This window comes from Microcebus murinus, chromosome 2 (genome assembly GCF_040939455.1).
Source record: "Microcebus murinus isolate Inina chromosome 2, M.murinus_Inina_mat1.0, whole genome shotgun sequence".
NCBI classification, from domain to species: domain Eukaryota; kingdom Metazoa; phylum Chordata; class Mammalia; order Primates; family Cheirogaleidae; genus Microcebus; species Microcebus murinus.
In genome coordinates, this window is record NC_134105.1 from 43,836,039 (window position 1) to 43,862,228 (window position 26,190).

At 45.3% G+C, this 26,190-nt stretch overlaps 1 protein-coding gene across 3 annotated transcripts in view; it reads right to left on the minus strand.

Annotated features, from left to right (window-relative positions):
* The window catches only part of DAB1 (DAB adaptor protein 1), a 1,133,708-nt gene that overhangs the window by 15,301 nt on the left and 1,092,217 nt on the right, over nucleotides 1–26,190 (minus strand). For 2 of the 3 annotated variants that reach the window (XM_075998701.1, XM_075998702.1), the window contains 3 exons: nucleotides 11,604–11,666; nucleotides 9,167–9,275; nucleotides 1,009–1,557 (listed from right to left, as the gene is read on the minus strand). In XM_075998701.1, the coding sequence (XP_075854816.1) occupies nucleotides 1,009–1,557; nucleotides 9,167–9,275; nucleotides 11,604–11,666 (721 nt within the window). Of the gene's footprint in view, nucleotides 1–1,008; nucleotides 1,558–9,166; nucleotides 9,276–11,603; nucleotides 11,667–16,268; nucleotides 16,317–16,407; nucleotides 16,459–26,190 lie in introns of all 3 variants that reach the window. The other variant, XM_075998696.1, reaches the window with a different exon arrangement.

Below are 26,190 nucleotides of genomic sequence, written 5' to 3' on the forward strand. Positions count from 1 at the left end.
TGGGTTCTGATATGGCTGCACCGTCAGTGTTTTCTAGATGTTTGAGGTAGGAAAGCGAGCTGGGGCAGAGTCACTGGAAGCTAGAACTAGAAGGGCGTGCACTGCTCACCAAGCCAATGCACCCGTGTTGCCGGTGACAAAACAGAGTCTCAGAGAAGTCACATGCTTGTGGTAGAGGAGCCAACACCAGGACTCTGCTCCAGGACTCTGCACAAAACCACTACGAATGTTGTGAGGTGTAGTATTTTAGTATATGTGCCATCAAATCCTTTCCATGACTCCTACCCTTAGATAGACAAGGACATTGAGGCTTACAGAAATACAGTGACATGCCCAAAGGCACAAAAGTAGCAATACACCTGCTCTCCAGGTTCCCAGTCTAGAACTTTCTGTTGCACCATCCTTTTTTTTTTTTCCTCTTTCACAACCAGAAGCTTTGAGCCACAATCTGGTTTCAACTGTAACAGCTGTATCAAACCTTAGATCTGCTAGATCTTTTGCCTCAGTTTTCTCTTGATCTTAATTTTCTGTTCTAGTTTTAAACCTTGTTCCTAAAATTTTTAATATTGACAGTCACTATTCATTTATTTTTACTTCGATACGCCATCCCAAAGTCTGTGTGTCATAAGCTGGGATATACAGAGATGCATCAATGAATGAGCAAACTAGCAAAATCAGGAGGCAGACTGACAGGATGGAGAAACACCAGGCTTGTATTCAACTCTACCACTTTGTCTACTGTCTTTGAACCTCACTTTCATTACCTGTCAACTGGTCTAATAAAACTCGTCATCAGCATTGTTATGAGTCTAAAAGTAAACATGGAGCATATGGAAAAGGTGCGTATAGTTGATACCTAAATTGTTGGTGCTTATTATCATTAGCAGAATATAAACAGAGAGGCCCGCTGCATGCAGCTGAGATGAGTCCTCCGACCCCAGGACCCCCATCTACAGAAAAGGGGCGCCACCCTCCCTGGGTGTGACGTCTTCGGTGAAGGGCACTCACGTGAGTTGGTCGATGGCGTGGTAGAAGTCACAGGGGTCAAATTCAACTGGGAGATGTCAAAGTCATCACAGTCGTCTGTGTCCTGCGCCACCCCGACTCTGCTGAAGTAACTGGAGAAGGCCTCTGAGGTGCAGGAGAGGGAGGGCTGGTCGGGCTTGCGGGAGGGCACGGGCGGAGGCTGCGCCATCTGGAAATCCTTAAACATTTCTTTCCCCACTTTCTGCCGGGGCTTGTCGGTCTGTGGACTTGACCTGGTGGAGTCACTCGTGCCTGGGACGGTGGCAAGGGGGGTGAGGGGACCTTGGAACATGGCAGCTGGCAAAGGCATAACAGTTTGTGTGGGCATGAAGGCGGCTGGCGGAAACTGCCCGGCCACGGCGGGCCAGGGCTGCTGAGTGGCAGGAAAGAGACCCGGCTGGCCCCATGCGATGGGCTGAGCCCCCGGCATCACCTGAGCGACTGGTGGCTGAGCACCCATGGCCATCTGCTGCTGGACGAGGGGCTGCTGGCCCCAGAAGGATGGGAGGACGGCGCCCATTGCAACATAACCTGCGAGGGCGGGAAAGGAGAGTCAGGCGTCCTGGAAAGGAGGATTCAGGGATTGGAGTAACTGACAAAATCGTGTGGAGCACCTACTAAGCGCCAGCCCTGCGTGCCGGGGCCTGGGGACGCCAAGATGAATAAGACAAAAGCCCCTGCTCTCATGGGAAGTGGTCAGGGAAAAAACTCTCCAAGGAAGTGATTGGTAAGAAACTATTAATAGAATGCAGGGAGGGAGCAAGCCATGCAGACATCTGGTGGATAATGATGATAACATTTCTACAGTTGTTAAAGGTTTCTGCAAATCTCATGGCCTCTGGAGCTGTGTGTCTCAGGGAAAGGGCAGAAGACTGGGAGGCAGGCAGGCCTGGCTCTTCGCCTCATCCTCCCACACTTGGAACCTTCTCGATTGCTTACGCTCCCTAAGACTCGGTCTCCTTGCTGTAAAGCCAGGTTACGATGGCTTCCTTGTCCGCATTGAGGCAGTGTGCAAAGTGAATAAGAATCTGAATGTTGGGGTTTTAGAGGCCAAGGTTGAAAATTCAAACTGCCACTTCTTATCTATGTCATTTGGGGAGTCCCTCTTGACTTCTCTAAGGTTCTATCTGAAAAATGGGCACAAAATAATACCTTCTGTTTCATTGTGTTGAAGATTGAGATTACACAGTTAAGGTGTGGAGTACTGCACTTGACATAGAGTGAACGTTTAGTAAATGTTAGCTACTATTGGCCGGGCGCGGTGGCTCACGCCTGTAATCCTAGCTCTTGGGAGGCCGAGGCGGGCGGATTGCTCAAGGTCAGGAGTTCAAAACCAGCCTGAGCAAGAGCGAGACTCCGTCTCTACTATAAATAGAAAGAAATTAATTGGCCAACTGATATATATATATAAAAAATTAGCCGGGCATGGTGGCGCATGCCTGTAGTCCCAGCTACCCGGGAGGCTGAGGCAGAAGGATCACTCTAGCCCAGGAGTTTGAGGTTGCTGTGAGCTAGGCTGACTCCACGGCACTCACTCTAGCCTGGGCAACAAAGTGAGACTCTGTCTCAAAAAAAAAAAAAAAAAAAAAAAAAAATGTTAGCTACTATTAATAAATAGTATGATTTGGATCAGATAGATTCTACAGAGTACTTAATACCTTGCTTGGTATATAACAGACATGTAATACATGGTAGCTAGAGATTTTAATATGCATTATTTCTGCATTGTTATAATTCTAATTTTAGAGAATTAAAAAAAAAAGAAGGTTATTGTCCAGTCAGGGGTAGCCTATATAGTGGTACAGGTTGGGCACTATAAAACTGCAGGGCATGTATTTACATATATTACTATGATACTTGTTTACTGTATTGTCCTTTTCAGGCAAGACATATACCTTTTAACAGGAGCACAATTGACATTTGTTATAATAATCGTTCCAATTATTAAATGCCTACAACATGCCAGGTACACTGTTAGGTTTTACACAATCACAAAATCCCTGCAGGGTAGATATTATTATATCCATTTTAGGGATGAGGAAATTGGTACTCAGAGAAGAACAGCAACTTGCTTAGGGTCATATAGGTTGCACAAGGTAGGACCAGGATCAAACTGAGGTTGTCTGTCCCCAAAGCCAGTGTTCTTTCCTTTGTGCCACTCACTGCCTCACCCAGATGTCCTATACCAATTTCTGATCTTTGCAGTCGATGGATCTTGCCTGGCATGGGATGTTTTAGCACGCTGCAGGCCCGCAGGAAACTTCCATGTGTTTCAGGGTGCACAGTGACCACCTGCATGTGCAGTCGATCCTGAGAGACAACGTACCAGTCCAGACAGAGTAGAGAATAGGGGGCTAGCTTTGCCTGGCCTCTCAGAACAAGCATCTGCATGGCTGTCAGTGGGAACTTGCAGGTGCAGTGCACTGAGACCAGGAAGGAAGGAGGAATGGATGCAGAGTGTCCCAGCAACTTCCACAGGGATGATAAGTGGACATAGTGGCATTGATCACACCATGGGTCATGTCAGTGACTTTGGCGAGCCCAGAGAAATGGGGTGGAGGGGGTCTCACTCCAAGCTCCAGTCACAGACCCACCTGACTTCAATTGACTGATGATGATGAGGCCTAGAGCCGACATTCAAGGCCTGGCCATTTCCTTGCAAGGTGCATAGATTATCCCCCCCTGCCCTGCTGCCCTGAGAGGAGGCACAGAAGGGGCACAGGCAGGACACATGGGCTCTTGCTGAGTAATCCAGCAATATTAAATGCATTTGTGGAATAAGGCAGCAATGCCAACAAACAACATAGAGAATATATTTTCAGATCACTTAGTCAGCAGACCCAACCTTTTTGGCACCAGGGACCAAATTTCATGGAACACAATTTTTTCATGGACCAGGGTTGGGGGAATGGGGAGCACTGTAAACACAGATGAAGCTTCTTTGCTAGCTCACCACAACTCACTTCCTACTGTGTGGCCTGGTTCCTAACAGGCCACGGACAGGTACTGGTCCTTGGCCCAGGGATTGGGGACCACAGACTTAGCCTATCTGCTCCAAAGAAAGGTGTGAAGAGACACTGGACTCACACTTCATACCTGACACTTGCTTACCTTGCCTTGCCTATCACAGAACAATGTAGTGACAAATACACCAACAGGTGGTGGATTCTGCAACTCTGTTTTCCTTATTTTCTGATTTACATTGATATGGCTCAGTTAGAACATCATATTAATTTTTGAAAAACTGTGTAGGTAGGCTATGTCATCTAGGCATTTCATTTCAAGACATTAAATGGGATATTGGAAATGTTTGTGATAAGAAGGGGTGCCTGGGTTTGAGAGGTGGAAACCTCTCCATGGATCTTTCAACCACCCGAGCCTGATGCTGTTTTGATGAATGGGTGGGTGGCTTCACTTTCCACCAGCCTGCCTTTCGCTTTGCTTCCATTCCACCCTCCTCATTGACAGCGAGGACTGTTTTAACATGCAAATATGGTGCTTCCTGGTCTTGAATATAAGATGCCTCAGCTTGGCTCACATGCACTTGGGGGTCAGCCCCTCCCACCTCCTTATCCCCGTCTTCAGCTGGCTTCCTCACTGGCACCTTGGTCGCCAGAAGTTGCAAACATTAATATGCAACCTACCATCTCTTGTCTCTGCGGGTCCATTTGCCTGGAAAGACACCTCCTGCTTCTTCACATGGCTGGCCCTTATTTGCTCTTTGGGATTCAGTTTCCCATCATCTCTGCTGGATGCTTTCCCTGCCCTATGTGCTCCGTTGGTCCTTCTCTGGGCTTCCACAGTCCCCTGTGCTCACCTCTAGCATGACACTTGTCACACTGCTTTGTAATTGCCTAGTTATTCTGTCTTCCCTTGTGAGACTAGAAACCACCTGCTGGTAGAACCCTTTACTTCCTGTCTCTCCTCTCTGCCTAGCACTGCTTTTGGCACACATCACCAGCTCCATAGATGCCTGGGCCTGGAGAAAGGCCCCACACCAAGGTGAACAAGTCAGAGAAATCAATGCCTTCACTGCATTCTTCCAAGAGCACAATTAAACTCCAAGATCCATAAGTGCTGTGATCTCTGATGATTATACTGTTGGTGGCAGGTTTTTTTTTTTTCCCCCTCCCATCATTTTTTTTTCTTCTTCACAAGGCACTAACAGATGGGCTGTGCACACTTTTCTGGAGAGAGCTATTAGCATGTCTCTCTGGCTTCATGCCATCTGCTCCAGACCAAAGTACAATATTCAAAAGGAAAAGCAGGTAGCACAGGGTAATTGGGTGTCATGTTTGAGAGCTTGCAGGTCTCATTCCCTGTGCCTAGGAGGTCCCCGCAGCCCGGGCTCCCCCTAGCCTGTGAGCGAAGGATCTCTGACCCTGTGGCCTGTGCACGCCTGGGCACCTCAGTGGCAGGACTGCGGTTGCGCTGGACATGGGGAGCTGTCTGGTGGCTGCCACTGCAGCCACTTAACAGCTTATTAACTGTTTGCTATTAATGTTCGACAGTAGAGGGAGGGGGTGGTGAGGAGCATCTGTTTACGCCATGGAGTTCAGATCACTCGCACATCTCCTGGCTATGAGGTGAAAGGAACGCCTGCATTGCTGCCTTGCAGCTAGATTTTTTAAAAAAAAAAATGATGAAAACTGTCATTTATAACCAGATGCTGGCACCTGGGGATACCCCCCTTATTTGAAAAAAAGAAAACAAAAAGCAGACTGAAATAGAAGAAAAACAGTGAAAACTAAAGGACGCCTCCAACATGTATATGAAACTTGTATGGCAGCTCTTGCCCACATCATCTCTCGTTTGATTGACTGATGCATTCAAAAACATCCCTACTAGGTGCCAATCACTGTTTCAGCCTCTGGAGCTGCAGCAAAGAACAAGACAGTTAAAAAAATAATGCTTGCCCTAGTGGAGCTGACATTTTTGTGAAGCTGATGCTCACAGCAAGCATCTAGGGGAGCCGTGATTGCTCTCTCTTTAATGTGTGCGTGAGAACTTGCAGCTCCATGAGGGCAAGACTTGTCACGGCCACGCAGTGTTTGGACAGTACATGCAGGACTACTGACGGACTGTGTAGCTAAAGTCTGCTGAGTGCTTACTTATGTAAAAACATTGCCAGATACCGTTACAAATGTCTTACTGAATGGATTTACTCAGGCAATCCTCAGCACAGCTCTACGAGGTAGAATTGTGATCATCCCCATTTTACAGGCAAGTTGCCTGAGGCTGAATATTATGCAGCTGGTTGGTGGCAGATCCTATATTTACACATAGTACATTCGCCAGGACACCCAGCTACCTCTGCCATGAGCATTCAAGAGACCGAAGACCTGAGCTTTATTATATGCATTTTTTAAAAAATGGAAAATAAAGAAAAAATAATATAGGCAGGATGGGACATATTTTCTTCTACTTTAGAAATGAGAATAATATAATAATAATAGCAGTACTCTCCACAAGTATCTACGATGTACCAGCATTTTTCAAGGCACTTAACTTTATTTTCTTATTTAATTCTCATGATATTGTTGCAAGGTAAGTATTATTTTCTACCCAGTTATACAGATGAAGAAGCTCTGGCTCTGACAGGTTAAGTAATTTGCCCAGGAGTCTAAAGCTTATAGATAAATGGCTGAACCAGGATTCAAACTTAGCCCGCTAAATTCCAAAGCCCCCAGCAGCTAGCCCACCCATCATACTGCACACCCCGGTTCATTTCCCTGTCTCTCTCTCACTGGCTGGACAATTAGTGACACAGAGATGGAGATTCAACAGCTGCAGAGATTTTTAAGGCCAGTTAAAGGAGGAAAAGGGCACACAGTTTAACACCAATCAAAGCCTACTTTTGTTATTGTTGGTAAGAAAGCAAAACTATGCTAACTGAAATTAATTTTAGACTCACATTCTGAAATTTTAAATCTTGGAGATAATCTATCTATTTCATTTTTTTTTAACCGCTGAAGAAAGCAAATCTTGGATGTGCGGAAATGGCTTGTCTACCGTTTTTAACAGGGCTGGTTAAGTTGCAGGACCAAAACCCTGGTCTTTCAAGCCCCTAACCTGGCACAGGCTTGGAAGAAGGCCCAGAGCAGTGCTGGGCCTGGCCCGGGCAGGTCCTCAGGGTGCTCTGAATGAACAGTTAGGGCTGGCAGAGATGCAAGATTGCATCTAGTACAAACCTCTTGTTTATAGAGAAGGGGTGGAGATGAGGTGTGCCCAGTCATTCCTCGCCTGAAAAACCCTGAACTCTGACATCTGCTGTGACTTCCTGCTCCTCCCTCCAGTCTGCTTGCTCCTCACCTGGCCAGAGCCTCTCTCCTGACCACAGCCTGCACTAGCACCTGGCCTCTGGAGCCCACACCCTGCTCTGCTCTGCATTTCCTTTTGTCCAGGCCACTTCTCGTTTCCTAACATACTACACAAGTTTCTAATTTTCATGTTACTTCCTGTGTCCCCAGTAGCTGGTAAGCTCTCTGTCTGTTGCATTCAGTGACACACCTCAAGCACCTAGAGCAGGAGCTGGCACATAGTAGGCACCCAGTGAACACTGTGGAATGAACATGGCTGCAAATTAGTAGGTGTGGGCCTTAAGTTCCCATCATCTTTACAGATAACACAATGGGGACGAAGCATCGGTATTTTGAACAGACTGAAAAAGCATAGAGAGTGGTGAATTTCTGACAGAAAACCGTTATCCTTATTTAAAATGACATATTTTATCACACTAATCCCAAGGAGATTTGAATATCTACTTTAGGTAAAGAAAACTAGTCATGGCCACTATCCTGTATTAGGGGCAGATTAGATTGGGAAGCTTAGCAATAGAATACATTTCTAGACTACCTGCAGAGTCTAAACTGTAGGTTGGATCAGAGGTCCCCAACCTTTTTGGCACAAAGGACCCGTTTCATGGAAGACAACTTTTCCATGGACTGGGAGTTGAGGGTTAGGGAGTCAGGGGTTGGGGAGGGCATGGCGTGGAGCTCAGGCAGTGATGTGTGGTTGGTTTCCTGACAGGCCATAGACTGTACCAGGCTGTGGCCTGGGGGTTGCAGACCACACAGTTAGATCCAGTGGCTACCAACATTTGTTGCTTCTAGAAGTTCATAATGATCCCTTGGTTCATGAGGAATAACTATAACTATTTTAGAACAGGGTATGAATTTTTAATTTACTTTGAATAAAAAGCAAGATTTATATTTGGTGGCAAGAATTTGCTTCTAACACTATGCAATTAGAAGTAATTATTTATAGAAAAAATTGCAGGGAGATTTGTATTGTAAAATATTCAAACTCCATTTGCCATTTATGAGAATAAAGTTGAGAACGATAAAGCCACAGATTTCAAATATGTAGTAAAAGGAAAACACAAGACTCCTTAAGGTTCCCATGTATGTGAAAAACAGAACAAATATCACCTTTAACTCTTTCCAAGTGAGTGGCCCGGCTACACGGAGTGACCAACGCCATGGAAACAAGGTAACATCCCAGGGACCCACCCATTTGTAATGCACCTGTAATAGTGTGACTATACACATTTTGTCTCTGTTGTAAAATAGTATTTACATTTTAAAGAATATCTGAAACACAGAACAAACACTTTCAAATCGCTAAGAATCCCATCACCCTCCCAATTCACTGTTGGCAGTTTGTTGTTATCCCACAGGATTTTCCTCCTTTGTCTGGGGAACCTCTTCTTCCTCAAGTCGGCACCAAATGAGCCGGAAGCCGTCTATCCATCGGGTCTGAAGAGGTCTGTGGGGAGCTGACTCTACCTCCTCCCCTGCTCACCGCTTTCTCTCCCCCTGGCCGTGGTGGACGGGAGGAAACGGATCTGCATGGCTGTTGTAGGCCATGCTCCAAAAAGCTACACCCCTGAGTAACCTGGGATCTTGGACTCTCCAGGTGAAAGACACCACTGAATTCCAGCCAGCAGCAGACAAGAGCTTTGGACCCCACCACCCCCACCCCTCTAGATGGCAGCTTCTCAATGTCACCAGAAGGGTGGCAGGAGGGAATGGTGGCTCCACAGGTATTCTGGCATAATTTGGCAGCTAGTTCAGTAAACCCTTTCTGTCTCTTGATGCGTGGAGGCTGAAGGAAGGGAAGCGGGTGGCAGAGGGCTTACCTGAGGGTACAGCAGCAGTGCCGAAAGGTACAGAGCTAAACACATCTGCACTCGCCGGAAGTGTCTGAGATGAAGATGGGATAAAGGCATCACCTGGAGTTGCAGGAGTCTGCCAGACAGAGAGAGGCAGAGGACACGTGAGACCCGGTTCTGCAGTCATCAAGCACACAAGCCATCAGGCACAGGAATTAATGGGGCAGGGGTCGTAGAAGGTGGCCACGGTCCAGGCCACTTATGTGGTGTGTAGACTAGGGGCTTGTTACATACACTTTTCTCTATAAAATGGGGGAAATGATACCTCTAGAGCTGCTGTGAAGATAAAATGAAATCATAGATTTAAATGATATTTTATATTACTTAAATTATTTAGCACCCTGCATAGGCATATATTAGGTGCTCAGTAAACAATGGCCAGTACCATAAAGATTAAGTTTGAGCCCCTAACCCCTGGGGGGTGTTTTTAGGCTATCAAATTTTCTGCAATATCTGGCTTTCACTCATTAGAAGTGGTCAATTCAAATTGAAATACACTCACTAAAGACCTACTATGTGCCTGGCTCAGGGCCTGTCACTTGACATGCAGTCAATAAAGAGTTGTTGACTAAATGAGCAAATGAAGCTTAGCAAGTGGAGCACCGATTGATCCTTTTAGCCTGGTGCCTTCCAGAATTTTGCCCAAATCTTCATTTGCAAAAAGATGTAAATATTTTCAAGAAGACAACAAAAAACAATGCCTGCACAGCTAAAAACTCTGCAGTGTTTGGCCCATGCTAGAATTCCAGAAGGTTCTGTGGATGAATGGAAGGGCAAGGTAGGGGTCCTGTACACATCGTCTTTTTACATCCACACCCGTGTACAGCAGGCTTTTGTCTACAGAGTATAAGTCTATTCAATGCCATAATATCCGTTTTTTTTTTTCTCCTTGGAATAGGCTGGGGCAAGCAATTAATCCTGAAACCATGGCAATTAGACAAGGCCATTTTTAGACTAGCAGCTTGCAGGACGAATGGCATTGTTCTAAGGACTATTAAATACCCGTTTGGACTGTGCCGGGGTTCAGGGCCAGAAACACAGCCATGAGCTGCTGTGTTAAGCACTTTTAAACACAGTCAGCGCTGTTCTCTTTTGCCCTCCCTGACCCTGGGTGAGTCATGTGTCCTCTCTGGGACTCAGTTTGCTCATCTGTAGAACGAAAGGGACAAGGTTAGAGGATCTCTTCAGCCCGTTCTAGCTGCACAGCCCTGCAGTTCTGCAATTCTGAGTTCCCAGGGTAAAGCTGTTATCCTCAGGGTGCAGGAGCGAATGAGAATTACTAGGGCTGTCTGGCTTCCCTGGGGACAGAAGCTGCAGCCCCTCCCTCAAGGCTGCTCTGAACATCAGGTGTTGGGAGCAGGGCAGCTGTGCCTAGATCTCTCTGCGGCAGCTGTGGGCAGCAGGGTCTCATGCCATCTGTCCTCAGTGGTGAGGTCATAGCCTTTTCTCTGCAAGGCGCATCTTGCCAATGAACCGTGGCCCCATCCCGTGGTTCGCACAACTGTGCAGTGCCCAGAGGAGCTGTCCCCTCCCAGACGCTTCAGCTGCTACAGCTGCAGCTGACTGCGCTCTGCCCACCGCTGGGAATGGGCAGGGAGGCATGGAGGGGCTGGAGGGGACATCTCAGTACTTTTCTTTGTAGTGGCTGCAGGATTGCCTTGGGATGTGTCCAGAACTGGGATTCCATTTTGCTTTGGTTTTAATTGTTTTCTTCATTTCATTTTCAAATTAGAGCTCCCGGCAATCTCTGGCCTCTTGCAAGCCTTGACCGAGATACCCTGGCTGAAGGTGTGGCTGGGAATCCAGAGCTTCTTGAGAAGCTCAGTGAGGCCCAGGTCACAGTCTGCAAAGCTAGAGGCAGGTGGGAAAGGAGGGAGGACGCAAAACAGGGGACAGAGAAAGGAAGCAAAGGAGGAGACAGGGAAGGGCAGAGGGGGTGCAGGGGAAGCTGCTTCCTTTCCTGTGCTGATCACCTACGCTGTTGCTGGGCTTGGGCTAGGTATTGACAAATGCCTCAGCATGTGTGCTTTCCCGTGGAGTTTCCTGCCCATATTCCCAAGCAGACCACGTGAGCTCCATGTAGGCAGGAGCCACATCTCATTCGAGTCCCTTCTCAGAGCCCGGCAGGACAGCAAGCACCTAGGCAAGGTCCTGCAATTGTTGAATGCGTGATCTCACTTATTTCTCAAAACAGAGGCATGCATCATAATTCCTTTTTTTATACTAGCAGAGAATGCTAAAGGTCAAAATTCCTGGTTCACTTGCCCAAGTCGCACAGCTTAAAAGAGCCAGAGTCGAAACCCACCAGCAGGCCTCTTCCACCCAAAGCCCATACTCTGGCCACGTACGGGGCGAGGACAGAGAGGGGAGGGCAACAGGGATCAGGAGGGCGGTGCATACTTACGGGGGGAGAGGTTATATCAGGGGGGGTGGACATGTCCCCAAAAAGTTCTAATTGGGTCACAGCCTGAAAAGACAAAAAGGCAACCATGTAACCACAAGGAAAGCTAATGCTGCCGGGCACCGTTTAAAAAACAGTCTGATATGGGGATAAGCATCTCCCTTTTTCATCACGACTAACAAACCACACACTGGGGTGGTCATGACTGTGCCTCATGATCCCAAAGGCAGCATCTTGAATGGGGCCAGAGTCAACTACTGCTCCACTGTGTCTGGCTGTTTATCCAGGCGTGGTTTAGCTATCTCCCATAAGCACTGATAATACCGCTCCACACTTATTCACCATCAGATGCCGGCACTGTCTCTCTCCTCCAGGAGGAGAGGCGGGAAGGCCGTCCCGTCACTGGTTTTTCTCGCATGGATGTGTCCACCCATGCAAGATGCCTTCCGTGCGTAAGCACAGCGAGCCGGGACTTCACGGTCACTGCGCAGTCAGGGCTCCCAGTAACAGCGACCCCGAGAGGGGGATCACCGCCCCCATCTCTGCAGATGAATAAACTGAGTCTCATGAAGGTGACATCAAGGTCACCCAGACATGGATTTGAATTTTCTTAATATAGAGAATGCAATCACATGGTAGTCTCTAAAGGGTCCATCCTTAGGATAAAAAATGTAGTTGGAGGAAAAGAAAACATTTCATTTAATGCCAGGAAGGGCATCAAAAACAGCCCAGTGTATACACTATTAATCATTCCTAGGAACTCCATCACGGCAGACACTGCATCATCTCTCTCCCCATCCATCATGCAGGAGTGTCTGAGCAAGACCAGTCACGGCAGCTAAAGAAACCCTTTAAGATACATTTAGAAATTAATCTGCATACACCGCCAGCTCCAGAGACTGCAGGGAGCATGTGGCTTGACTCAATTACGAGAAGTGTGCAATTGCATGCTTTGTGCAAACCTGCCCACGGGGGAAAGACACTTTTCCGTCATCTTCAGATCTTAGTGATAGCTTTGAATTGGAGAAACCTAAAAACACCACTTAACAGGAGGGACAGGGAGAGTCCGACTGCCCCACTGTGCAGGTCCCCTGCACTCAGACTCTGCTCTAACCGGGTTGTGGCTGGACCTCCAGGAATCACACGATGAAAGGAATGTTCTTTCCTCCTGACAAGCGAGTGAGCTTTGGGCTCTGGGAAGGTCCCACACCTGGGGATATATTTGGGTTTTACCACTACCAATATCTGTAACTCCTTGGAGCTGCAGTTCCCTCATCTGGACAGTGGAGATGATAATATCTCCTCTGCAGATTTATTGATGACATTAACAGCAGGAATTTCTTTGAAGTTTGGTTAAGCCTGGTTAAAAAAGGCAGGAAAGGCTCTTTTTGCTGAATGGAAAGTAGCTTAGCCTTGTTAACTCACTTTCAGCTCTTCCTTCCTGTTGAACTTGCAGATAGAATAATCGTGCTTGGCACACAGTAAGGCTCTGTAAGTATTAACTTCCTCCCCAACTACATGGTATTTTTTCCATATACACCGAGGAACTGTTGGGTGCTGGGCACTGTTCTATGAGCTGGGAACATCATAATGAGAAATGCCAAGAAACAGCCTGCAGGGAGTTTATGGTCTGGTGGGTTTGACAATCCAATCCATAGATGCAGATCATTTTAAGGTAATGCATCATGAATATGGACACAGGACTCTCTGGGGTGCTATGGGAGCACTGGAAGGGGAGTCCAGCCACTTTTTGCCTTTAGTGAAGATCTTCTAAAGGATATGGCCAGATTTGAATCCTGAAGGGGAGGAGGAAGCAGTCAGCTCGCAAGGAAGAGGAGGGCAACCTGGCAGATGAAACTGCATGAGCGCAAAGGCCAGGGGTCTGGACCAGCGTGGACAGGTGGGAATGGAGGCTGTGGTATTAGCAACACAAAGGGAGGAGAGGGGGGCTGTCGGGGTACACGGGGGCAAGGTTGTGGTGGGACTTGTGTGCATTTCAGTCTTTTCCACCAACTCCTAAGTAACTTGATTCTCTGTCTTATAACAACAGTCTAGCAGCCCATGGGGACGAGGTGGCAGGTCCTCTCCCAAACCTGGTTGGACCTGAAATGCTTCTCTTTGGTAAGGCATCTTTAAGCATGCTCCCAATATTTTATATTATTTGGTGAAACTATGCCAGGCCTTTAGGACTCTCTCCAAAATTCATAAAAGGAATAATTCTATTTAATCAATTCAAACGAAGCTTCTGGGCTTCCTCGGGACTGGAAGCAGACGCTTTTAAAATGGCCCACAACCATTTTCAGCGTTAGGAAAATATTAAAATGAAGTTAATAATTAAGTCGCACAATTTACATTTCAAATGTGTTGAACTCATGGCATGCTTTTACTAACATCATAAATATAATTTATTGGCTAATTTTCTCCTTAAGCACAACTTTTAAAATAACCTTCATTCTTGAGCTATAGACTTTCCTTTTGCCAGATGATTTTCACTCAAGGATTAAACGAGAAAAACATGCAGAGGAATAAAACATAGATTGTTATTTCATTCCATTGGACTTGCTGTTTAAATAGAACCTTGAGTTAATTAAATTTTATAGAAAAAGAGGATTCTTGGGCCATTAAATTAAAAATAATACTAATAACCATATGTGATTGAGAGTCTGGAATAGTATCTATTTTCACAGGCCTCCTCCCCATGTTAACCCCAGTTCTTTTATTTGTAACCTAATAAACCATGTTCCATCTGATAATATTGTCCTAATAAATCATTTTAAGGGGCCCAAGAGAATAAAAGTAACAATTCACATCTGCAGAACACTTTATAGTTTGTAATGCATTTTCAAATAGCTTATCATCGCGCATGATACTCATCAAGCCCCACAGAGCTGGCCGCACAGGCCTTGCAGTCACTCCTTCTACTTTACAGGTGACTGACTGAGGCTGAGGTTAAATGACTCGGCTATGATCCGTCAGCTAAAAGCAGCTAGGATGGACTTGACCCACACACCCACCAACATCTTGTTTATCCATCACTTTACCAAACCCTTGTCAGCCTTGCTAAACGGTGGAATTCCAGCTCTACCATGTTCTCTAGCCAGGGTTCCTAAGAGGTCTGCCCTGATGTACTTGAGGTCATTTGGAATGTCACCACAGACAAAAGCCATTCCACCACTGGCATTTCAAATGTCTTCAGGTAGAGAGTGAGGGAACTGGAGATGGCAGATTTCGCCCCTTCTTTAGGCCCCTGGGCATTTTTAGGGGTAAGAAGAGTGACACTGGAAGCTGCCAAGGTCAGTGTCGGAGATAAGAAGTAGCTTAGATATTCAGAGGGTGGCCCCTCAGTAACTCCTCCAGGCCTGTCCCCTCCCCTGCCATTCTTTGAGGTGAACAACTGATGGCTTCCCAGTAATACCTGGTTCAAGATTAGTCCCCTGGTCATTTTTTCAATGACATTGCTGCAGCTAGACCCCCAGGCCCTTCCTAGAGAGATTCTGAAGGTGCCACTGTGCATCAGCTACTGTGCCAAGAGCAGAGGATACAGGGACGAGTAAGGCACACTCCTGTTTCTATTGTCATGAGCTGGCTGTTTTATGCAAAGACAGACACACAGACACAATTCAATGCAGTCTTATGGAGGAGAGCAGCACAGAGGGCTATGAAAGAAGAGGCCACCTCAGGGCCTTTGCACATGCTACTCCTCCTACCTAGAGCACTTATTCCTTCCCCCACTACCATTCCCAGCCATCCTTCAGGGCATAAAGTAGAAGACTTTTTTGTTTGTTTTTTCCTTCTGGGAAGTGTCTTGGAACTTAATTCCATCCCCCATCCCATTGCCCATGATACTCCCAGATCAGTGGTTCCCAACCTCGGATGCACACTGAAATCACATGGGGAAAGAATACTGGTGCCTTGTTCTTACCCCTAAAAATTCTGAATTAACTGGTGTGGGGTATAGCCTAGTCACTGGAACTTGGAAAGCTCTCCAAGTGATTCTAATTTGCTGCTGAGGTTGAGGACCCTGGACCTTGAGGCTTCCCAGAACCCTGTATTCAGGGGTGATAACAGTCACTGGCCTGTGCATCAATCATTTTGAACAAACGTGAGCTGCAACCAGCACATATATACCAGGGTATGCTGACTGAAGAGCAGTCTTGTCTATTTTATTATGCCCAGTGGTGTACTTGGCACACACATCCTGTTTATGCATCCGAATTCCTACTCTATTTTGTTATACTGCACTATGCTAGGCTAGGCGAGGCAATCCTGTTGCATCTTATCCTGTGCAATGCTGCACTATGTTATTGCTACGAGCTTCCTCGGGGCAGTGACTGTGTCTTTACTGCACCTCTAGCATCTATCAGAACGCCTGGGACATAGTAGAGGCCTGGAAAATATCTGTCAAATGAAAAGATAGGGAGTCACCTCCTCTCCCACCAGATTCTCATCCATCCACACCCACACCCACACCCACACACGTCTGTACATGCACACTCACAATATGACTTCATGGCAGGGCCACCAATAGTAGCATCCTGGGAATATCAGAATGGGCTCGGACAGGAGCAGAGCAGAGAGTTCGTCGTTCATGGGAGGGGCATGAGGATAGCATGGAAGGCACGAGAATGAGCAGAACACCCTTGTTCAACAAGAACCTCAAAGCCTTACCTTTGTTGCCTCAAAAATCTCATCAAAGTCCACGGGCAGGTTTCTGTTCTGTAACCACAAGGCACGACGGATGAGTATGGAATGAACGATGGGACAGTGACATGAAACAGTTAACCAGACAGAGCCCCCTCACTCTTACCGGGGTGGCCGCAGCAAACCGCTCCTCAAAATCCTCAAACGAAGGGCCATTCTGAAACGGGATGATGGATGAGGATGAGGTGAATGACACACAAATGACATGGATTTATGAGTTTAATGACGACGGTATCTACGATTCACACTCCCCCGGTCTCGGCTGTCCGTGAAAATCCTGGAATATGTTTCCAGCACGGGCAGATGATAAAACATGGATCTGATTAGGAAATGCTGCTGCGGTGACTTTGTAAGTTTAATGTCCATCTTCTTGCAATCACAGACATTACCCTGCAGTTACAGACACTGGCAGTGGCTGGAGATAAGAGCATGATGTTTACACTTGAGATTTTTCTTTTAGAAGGGAAAATTTGTTATCATGCGCTTTAGCCAGACTAAACTGTCTGGAGTAGCCCGTGCACAGCTCGTTTTGTGCGTGCCTTTGTTCAGGTGATTCTCTCTGCTTGAAATGCTCGTCCTCTCACCTCTGCAAGCGCAATGCTCACCAAACCCCTCAAACTTAGCTGAAAAAGCCACCTCCTCCAGGAAGCGTTCCTTGATCTTCTGAGCTGAAAGTCATCCCCTGGATTTTCTGGGACCGTGCAGCCTTCATTACTGCATCCTCCGCAGCTCACAGAGAAGCTGGCTCATAGCAGTGCTCAGAGATACATGAACGAATGCATGCTTGCAAAGGAGCTGGCAGTGGGCCACATCTGTTTGGTAAACTTTCTGTTTTATGGTTTGTATTACATATTGCTGGTAATATATATCTATATCTAATGTACACGTATATTTTAATGATCATGTTTTGGTCTGTGTGTACAAGCTGATCTGGATGATTTCCAAGTAGTTTAACATTAATATAAATCTGCTAAAATGAACATTAAAAGGGAGTTATTATGCATGAACAGGAATGATTGCACCGTTTCCTAATTTGGAGGACAGCTTGGTGTTGGCAAAGGAGGAGTGGAGAAACTGTCACCCATAGCCTCATAATATTGCTCATTTGCCAGAAATCACTTTCACCCGATCTGTAGAAAAGGGGACCACTATGTCCCTTATCCCTAGTTAGAGGATGCCGAGCAGAGCAAGAGAACCAATGTGGCCCCATCCACTACGGCAGGGCTTTCAGGCCAACCACCAACCACCTGTTTCCACGAGGCACTGGCTCACCATGACTCAACCGTGGCTACAGAAAGAGGAAAAACTGCCGCATCAAATAACCACATAAATTATTACCATTATTATTATTTGGCCTGAGATGGGGAGCGGTGGGGAGACAGTATTAGTCTTAGCGATCCTGTAATGTATGGCGTGGCCTAAAAGGTTAAGGTTATATCGCTACATCCTTTATAAATTCACACACTCCTAGGGATTTATGGCCAAGCCCCTACCAACTAGCTCAGGGTCATAACTTTTAATAAAAACATTTTTTAGTGTCCAAAATCTCATTACATCTGTCCAATATAAAAAAGCAAATGGCTTCAGAGCATGATGGATGAATTAAATAAATTTGAAAAACAGCCCGTGGTAGAATCTCATAAAAACCCCCACCATGTCCCATATAATGAAAATGTGGGAGGATAACCACTGTCAGCGTGAGCCTGTTGTCACCTCCCTGGTGACGGAAGAGGTGGCCTTTGGTGCAGCGTGGAGATGAGGTGTGATGAGGTGATTTCCGTGAATTCAGGTGAAGCTTGGTCTGCAGAGGTGAACAAATGTATCTCTATGGAGTGACACAGAGATGGACCAAGTCCTGGCCCCACCAGGCCATGGACGTGCTGACCATATGACCCTAGACACGTTGATTAGCCTCAGTTTTCTCATCTGTAACGTAGGGTCGGTAATGATGGCATCATATCAGGTTTATTGAGAAGATTAGCTGAGATGTGAGCACAAAGTCTTGTCTGGTGTTTAGCACATAGCAGATGCTCAAGAAATAGTAGCTACTATTAGTATCATCTCATCCTATTTGTGTATTGCCATTTGCTTACTGTAGCAATACATATGCATACATTTTTTAAGGTTAGGAAACTGTTATTACATGGTATTGGAGATGGAAAGAGGAAGAAGAAACAAAAATCTTGCCAGAGGCCCCTCTTTAGAAACTACCTCCACCTAAGCCAGAGCCTGTGTGAAGGGCTCACCAGCTCTTCCTAGGCTTCCCAGTCTCACTCCTGCACCCCTCGATCCATTCTCGATTCCATCTTCTTCCTTTCATCTGGGTCCTGGCTGCAGTCTCGCCTGGTCATCTTTTTCCATATCTTTTGTACTTGGTACTGTGGAGCCCTTACTCTTCTGGCCCTGGCTGGGTGATTGCTCAGAGCTCTTTCCTCCTGTCTGGGACACCCTTTGGTGACACCCAGTGTACTTCCTCCAGCCAGTGGGGAGACCCTTCTAGCCAATGAGCACACATTTCCCTAGTGGAGTCTTACGGGTGGGCCCTGATGAGCCACTCCCTAGTCTCCCCACACCCCCGACTTTTGCTTTACCCAGAATTACCACTAGAGTTTTAATTTATTTATCTTAAAGACTTTTTGTTTTGTTTCTTACAGCTATATTCTTTCATACTTCCTATCATGGCATGTATGCAACTTTGTACTCTGCCTTTAAAAACTCAACATGATGTCCATTTCACTCACAGCTTAAGCTTCCAATAAGAGAATTTAAAAGAAGATATTTTCTTGCATTGTTTCCATACAGTTTGAGCCTGAATCTTCATTAAGGCATTGAAATACAGTTTCCATAGGGAGATTATCTTCCCCAAATCTCTTTTTGGAGCAGTGGGGACACTATATTGTTCCACAACTGAGTAAGGTAACGAGTAAGAACCAGATTCATGTGACTCTTGCAGTCAAAAATGACAGTGGATGAGAAGGGACTTGGGGTGAAAATAAGGATAAAACTTATTTGTAGCTGCCACGTCAGAAACCTCCTGGGGTTCTCACCCCTGGCTGCACAATGTAATCCTTTGGGGGAGCTTTTTACAAAACCATTGCCGCCAGCGCCACGCTATCAGATGTTTGGCTTCTGTTGGTCTAGGGTGGAGCCTGGCACTAAAAGGCTTTAAAAGCTCCCCAGATGATGCTGATGTGCAGAGAGGTTTGCACATCACCGTCCTGGGGACAAAGTGTCAGCAGGAATAACTAGTGAAAGCCTTCCTGGGAAAACTGAGCCATCTTGATTGATCACATAACTGATTGATTTCTGTGAAACACATTCACAAGAGCTTTCCACGCGCCATGTCCTGGCTGGGCGTTGGAAACACTGAGATGAATAACACCTGGTCTTTGCTCTCACCTGCTGAGAGCAGGGTCACAATCTATAATCATCATAGCCTGTGGGTGGATTGGAGTGGGACTGGGACCCCCATAAGGCATCATCTAGATCTGAACTCAGAACTCAGACCAAGCCTGCAAAAGAATGAATTATCCATCTAGACGGTTCAGGAGAAATGGATTAACTTAAGTGATTTGTAACTGCACTAAGGTGGGTCCAGGCATCTGAAGACACGTTACCTTTCCCTAGTGAGTGCTTTAACAAGGCAGGCATATGCTCATGAGGACCGATTCCCTCTGGGGCACCTAGGTGTTTATGTCGCTCTATCACCCTTTGCCAAGAGTAAACAGCGACTTTCCTACTTCCTGGCAGAGAGGGATGGGAAAACTCTATTTGGCAATCGAAGAACAAGGGTGGGTGACTTGAGATGGGGAATAGAGACTATAAGGTTGATAAATGATCTCTAGAGCAGCCCTGTCCAATAGAACTTTCTAGGATGATGTAAAAGTTCTGTGTCCGTGCTGCTTGCTACAGGAGTCAGCACTCACTTGTGGCTACCCAGCACTTCAAATATGGCTAGTCTTACAGCACAGGTGTAAAAAAAATGACTAATGTATGATGGATGAGCTGAATTTTAAATTTTATTTAGTTTTAATTATTTTAATCTAAATAGCCATGTGCACCTAGTGACTACTATATTGTACAAAACAACTCCAGGTAAAATATATTGAAAAATAAACTTCTGGTTGACTGGGTGCTTTCTAAATACTAGACATTTCCTTGCTTCTATATTCTCTTCTGTTCTTTTAAAACACATCCTACATTTGCATTAAATGTAGGACTGGAAAATTGCTATGGGAGAATTGAATTCTTTGCTATGTCTAGACAATACCATGAAGTCAAATTCAGTTTGCAAAAACAGTAACCTTCTTCTGCATATAAAAGGTTTTTTTCAATGCTTGGGCCAGATAGCTGTGGGGTTTTTTTTTTTTTTTTTTAAAGAAGTTAAGATTCATGTTTCATGGGGACATCTATGAAGTTTCATCTTCACTCAAACAAAGTAGAATCCCATTAATGCCAAAATGTGCCAGGCCTACTGAGATTTGGGGATCTATGATCTTGCTGGACTTAATGCCTTGATCTAATAGAGGAATTGGTACTGCTTTGAGATTTTGTCTCTGTAATGATTGAAAAGCTGCCTCTAATTACTCAAATTTGGGCTTCATTTTAGCAGCTAATAGCCCTCGTTGCCCTAGCTTCCAATTCAGGAGGGTCCCAAAGGTTGTCCAGAAGGTTGGAGGGTGGAGGGAAATGCTTAAATCTTATAATGAAAATTACCTCTTCCCTTGAAGTGCCCACAAATGTGATATATCTACAAATCCTTGGACAACAAAATATTTATACTTGGCTTCCGAAAAATTAAGATGGCCTTTGAAATAACCTTTCTTAATGTGCCAGGGTAAGTCAGGATGGAGATTGTTGCTGCAAAGAATTTGCTGGCACCGTATCCAGTATTGCAAGAAAGGCAGAACCAAGTAGACAAAGTTCAAGGTGCTAAGCTGACCTGCATGGGCTCATGTGAATGAACAGAGCATTGCTGTGGCTAAAAACTCTGTCTCTGGATTCTTGACCTTCCCAACTTTCATTTCACGTCAAGAAAACCAATCTGCTTGCATTTGAAAGCACTAGATACTCTTTAAAAGTGAGAAATATGATGGTTTTAGGAGAGACAGGGTGGGGGAGTGGAAAGAGAGATGGTGTTTTCATGCCCAGATTTCCTAAAATACACCCAATATTTTCTTGAAAATATATGTGAAGATGGGATTGGTGGCACTATTTGCAGACAGAGGATGATCATGAGATAAGATACTAATAGCCAAGTAAGTTTGATCTCAGTGACAGTGGCAAAGGGAAAGCTATGTTGATTGTGATGGGTGAGAAATGATGATGCTTGTGTCTGGGAAGATGGTGGTAGTGATAGCGAGGTCTAAGACTGGTAATCAGTCATTCATTCCCTCCACATCTATTTATAAGGCAGCTATGATTTACTAAGCATCTAAGGGCCCAGTCTTGTCCTTTTATCACATGAGGGAGATAGAAAAGAAAACAGGCAATTGTGCTACTGTTGGTGTTATCAATGGGATAATTCACATATGGCCTTTAGTATACAGTGCCTGGCTCTGAGTAACAATGTGATTCATGCTAGTAGTTACTAGTACTATGGTCCTTAGAATTAAACACAGAGTGCCAAACCCAATCTTGTGTGGTTGGGGAAGCTGGGAGCAGCAGATATTTTGAGATGGTGACAGCGGTGGTAGGGGGATTTGGTAGTGGCAATGCTGTTGTCATAGGATAGTGGGCAGGATCATGAAAAAAGAGATGATGACACAGCTTTCTGTAGTGCTAGCCAAGATGCAGCCAGGATGGGAATTGAGAAGAAACACTGAAAACACCATCATAGCCACAGAGCTCTGTAGGAACACCGGGAATGACAATATAGTTATACACTCATAGAAGCCTCTTGGTCCTAATCCATGAGCTTATCCCAAAGATGTGACATTTGACAAAGAGGATTTTAGGACCAGGTGCCCCTTCCTTGCTTTAGCTCCTTTGTTAGGGGAAGGAGCAGACTGCAAGATGGCTTTGCTACTTTAATGGCTTTTGATGGAACAAACCTATCTGCACAGGTATAAACGTACACAGAAAACTAGAAACCAGAGGGGAATGATTTCCCAAAGCCTGCAATTATTTGTATTTAATGATCTCTTCCTTTCTCTCTTCCTTTTAAAAATCTATTATTCTAGTTCCACATTAGCAAAAACTCAAGGATTTTTCAAAAACTCCTAACAAGATTTGGCATCAGTTCAGTACTCTGAAAAGGGAGTGAATTAGAATTGCAGTAATGTGAAATTGGCTCCTGTCAGCAGGATGACAGGATCTTAACACGCTTTGGGGGAGGAGGGCAGGGGATCTTCTCAGAGAGTCAGTCATCTCTCTTTGCTGCTGTGCCTCTCTTGGAGAGGCTACCACTGCGGGCCAGATGGCATCCAAACGGTAACAAGAAATATTGGACAGAGTTGAAATCAAGCAAGAGTAGCAGAGGCTCAGAGTGAATGTGGAACAAATCAGAGGAAATCACAAATGCAGAGATGTCACAGCAAAGGAAAAAATAGTTAGGAGGGCTTTGCCTGCTGCTCTGACAGCCGTTCCATGCAAAATGTTTTTGCTTTTCTTCTCCAGAGGAATGCAGATTTTACATACTTAGCAATGCATTTCCTTATTTACTTCTTCGTTCCTGGATTTGATTCTCAAGGCATTAATTTAATGATTAACAAACTTTTCCTGAATGCCCACCATGAACAAGGCATTGTGCCAATATCGTGAGGACTCAGATGCTGTCCCTTCTCTGAGGTGTAACAGTCGAGTTAGGGAAAACTGGAGGACGCTAATTCGAGTCGGGGTGTGAGGAGTCGCACAACAGGGGAGCCATGCTGAGCGTCTTCAGCGAGCACGCACATTTGCACGATGGCAGTGCCACTCACAGGACTGAACCCAACTCCGCTCCGAAGAACCAAAACAAGAATTCTGTTTTTATGTGAATGGAATTTAACTAGTTTATCCCTCCCTCGGATTTTCTTGGTTGTGACATTGGGGGAATATTCATCTCAGAAGACTGTGGAAAGATTACCCTAGATAATATTTAAGGTTATAGTTGAACACAGCGTTGGACGCAGTGAGACCTTGATTGGTGTCTGCTTAGTTGGGTATGTTAAGCCGACAATTCAACAGAGTATCCTTTAGGAAGATGATGATTTTGTAGCATCTACTTGGTGGCCTTTGAACCGATTTATAAATTGCAGGAGAGAATGCAGAAATCTCTAATTCAACTCAATCCTGTATTTATTTCAAATGAGGAAACCGGCTTCCAACTTTCTCAAGAACATGATAATATTAGCGGAAGAATTGAGATGACAAGCCAAGTTCCCAACTCTCAGTCTAGTTCCTTTCCACCGCATCATGATTCCTCTCACAGTTGTATAGAATAAGAGGAGACAATATTAAGTCAGAGCAGAGAAGCCTGGCTCACATTTCATAAAGAAACTAAGGCTCCAAGGAAACCTTGGCTTGCTCATGTGTAAAACTGAGGGAAATGGCTACTTCCTAGAGCTCTGAGGATCAAATGAGGCAATATTTACTAATAGACTAGACTCAAAAGAGAGTTGAAAGGTTTTAAGTCCAGAGAATATTTGGAAGAGCATTATCTTCAACTGTCTCTGATTGATTGTACAACTTATAGTTTGCAATTTTGTTTCATAATATGTGCCCTCTGAACAGGTTTCTAAGTATATTCTTTACTCTCCCAGGCCTTGGCATAAGATAGTCCCTCTGACTGGTTGCCATTTCTATCCTCATTTATCCAGAGAACTATAACACATCTCTAGAGACTCGGGTCTAGTCAGTCACCTCTTCAAAGCCTTCCTCCATGACTCTCAGGATGTGTCAGATGATCCTCCTCTGGGCATCATACATGTATGGGTACAGTGATTATCTTCTCTCTTCTTTTCTACAAACTAGGACCTTATAAGAGATTCTAGTTCCTTGTATGGGAAACTGTCTTAGTCATCTTTGTTTTGCTAATACCTAGATAGCCTAATAGCTGGCACACAGAGGGAAATTATATTGAATTGACACATTTTAAAAAACAGAATTAATAAGTGGATGATCTTGCTTATATAATAGAATAGAAAGCTGAACAGAAAGAAACTTGGCAATAGCATGACTTATTATATGGAGGGTATGGTAGTCCATGTGGTGTTTGCAAATGCTCAGCATGTATGTATGTGCACATGTGCACACACACACACATACAACCACAGACTTGGCATTTGCTATTACAAACTATAGAAAGGATGTCATATCCAGTCTGCCATTTGACCAAATAGGGCTTTACAATTAGGGTAAATGGTTCTCATGCTAATTTCAAAGAAATACTAGGGCGAGGTTTCAGAAAAACTTGTAAGAACACGGGTATGCTGCCCTTCTTGCCTTCTAACATCTGGATGGCATTTTCATCTGACTCTTCAAGCTCGTCCCATGAGAGCCATAGGTGGTTCCGGGGTGGCAGCAATTGGAGATACTCTTTGCTACTGGAAGTCTTGTTGATATCTGATTCCATCACCTCTTTGGTTTCCAGCAACTGGATGCCATACTTGTCAGCCTGTCAAACTCAACATGTCCAAAGAACTTCTGAACTTCCCACACCCATTCTTCCCTTGTCTTTTGGTTTCTGTAAAGGCTACCAACTCACACCTAGAAGCTCAAGCCCCACATGTACAAGTTATTCTAGATTCCTCTCTCCCACCATCTGACAGCCAATCATTCATGGAGAGATGCTGACTCTAGCTCTAGAACATATTCCAAATTTGGCTCACTCTCTCCATCCCCTTAGTGGCATTCTCTTTTGCCTAGACTGCCATTTCGCCTCTTGCCCCCTTAAATTCATCTCTCAAAGAGTAGTCGAAGCAATCTTAAAAACATATCAGATAAGGTCTTCCATTGCACCAGGCATAACATCCAACTTCCTTACTTTTGCTGATAAGACCATCTGTGCTTAGCTGCTGCCTATTTCAGAACTCACCTCCATCAACCCCCCCCCCCTTCCTGCCATGCTCTGTTCATGATGGACCATTGGCTCATTCCTGCCTCAAGGCCTCTGCCCTGGCCTTTCCTTGTTCCCAGCCTGCTATTCATTTGGTTGGTCCCTTGTTCTAATTCAGATTTAGGCCCAGGTGTCACCTCCTTAGGGAGATCTTCTCCAACTGCACCCGATACAGGAGCAGCCCCCAGCTCTTGTTGCATTGCCTTGTTTGGTTTTGTTATGAGCACTCACTGCTTGGTCTGTTTCCTTGTTTGTTGGTGGCCTTCCCTTGTGGGAAGTGACCTGGTATGGGATGGGATCTGGTATGACTTGTATAGCACCTGTGCCTAGCACAGTGCTTGACACACAGTGACATTGCCAATGCTTGAAGAATGAGGGTAGGAATGAATGCTTGAACAGAACGATGCTTAAGTGACCAGAGAGTGGTTATAGGAGGTACCTTCCAGTATTGCAGAAACTAGAAAATTATAAGAAAAAGACATGGTGCATATACTACAGGGACAAGGGAACTCCTTGTTTGTTACTTTGATGTCTGTGCTTTGGTCTCTGGCTTCTTTTCCTGCTTGTTTCTGGCACTGGACACCTTATCTCTGAGGACCATATAGCCAGGAGATGAAGATAACATAATTGATGAGATCCTACCATGGACACCAAAAGCAGAGACCCTCTCTACCCACATATTTGCTTTATCTATTCTATGAAAAGACCCTTTTAATTAAAAGTATCTCCTTGATTAGGTCACAGGTGACTGAGATCATTATTTCTAGTTTTGACAAATCCATAAATAGGACAAAAATAGTCCATTCTGGACTAAAGACGAAGGAATGGGTCAAATAGTAATATTAAGACCTT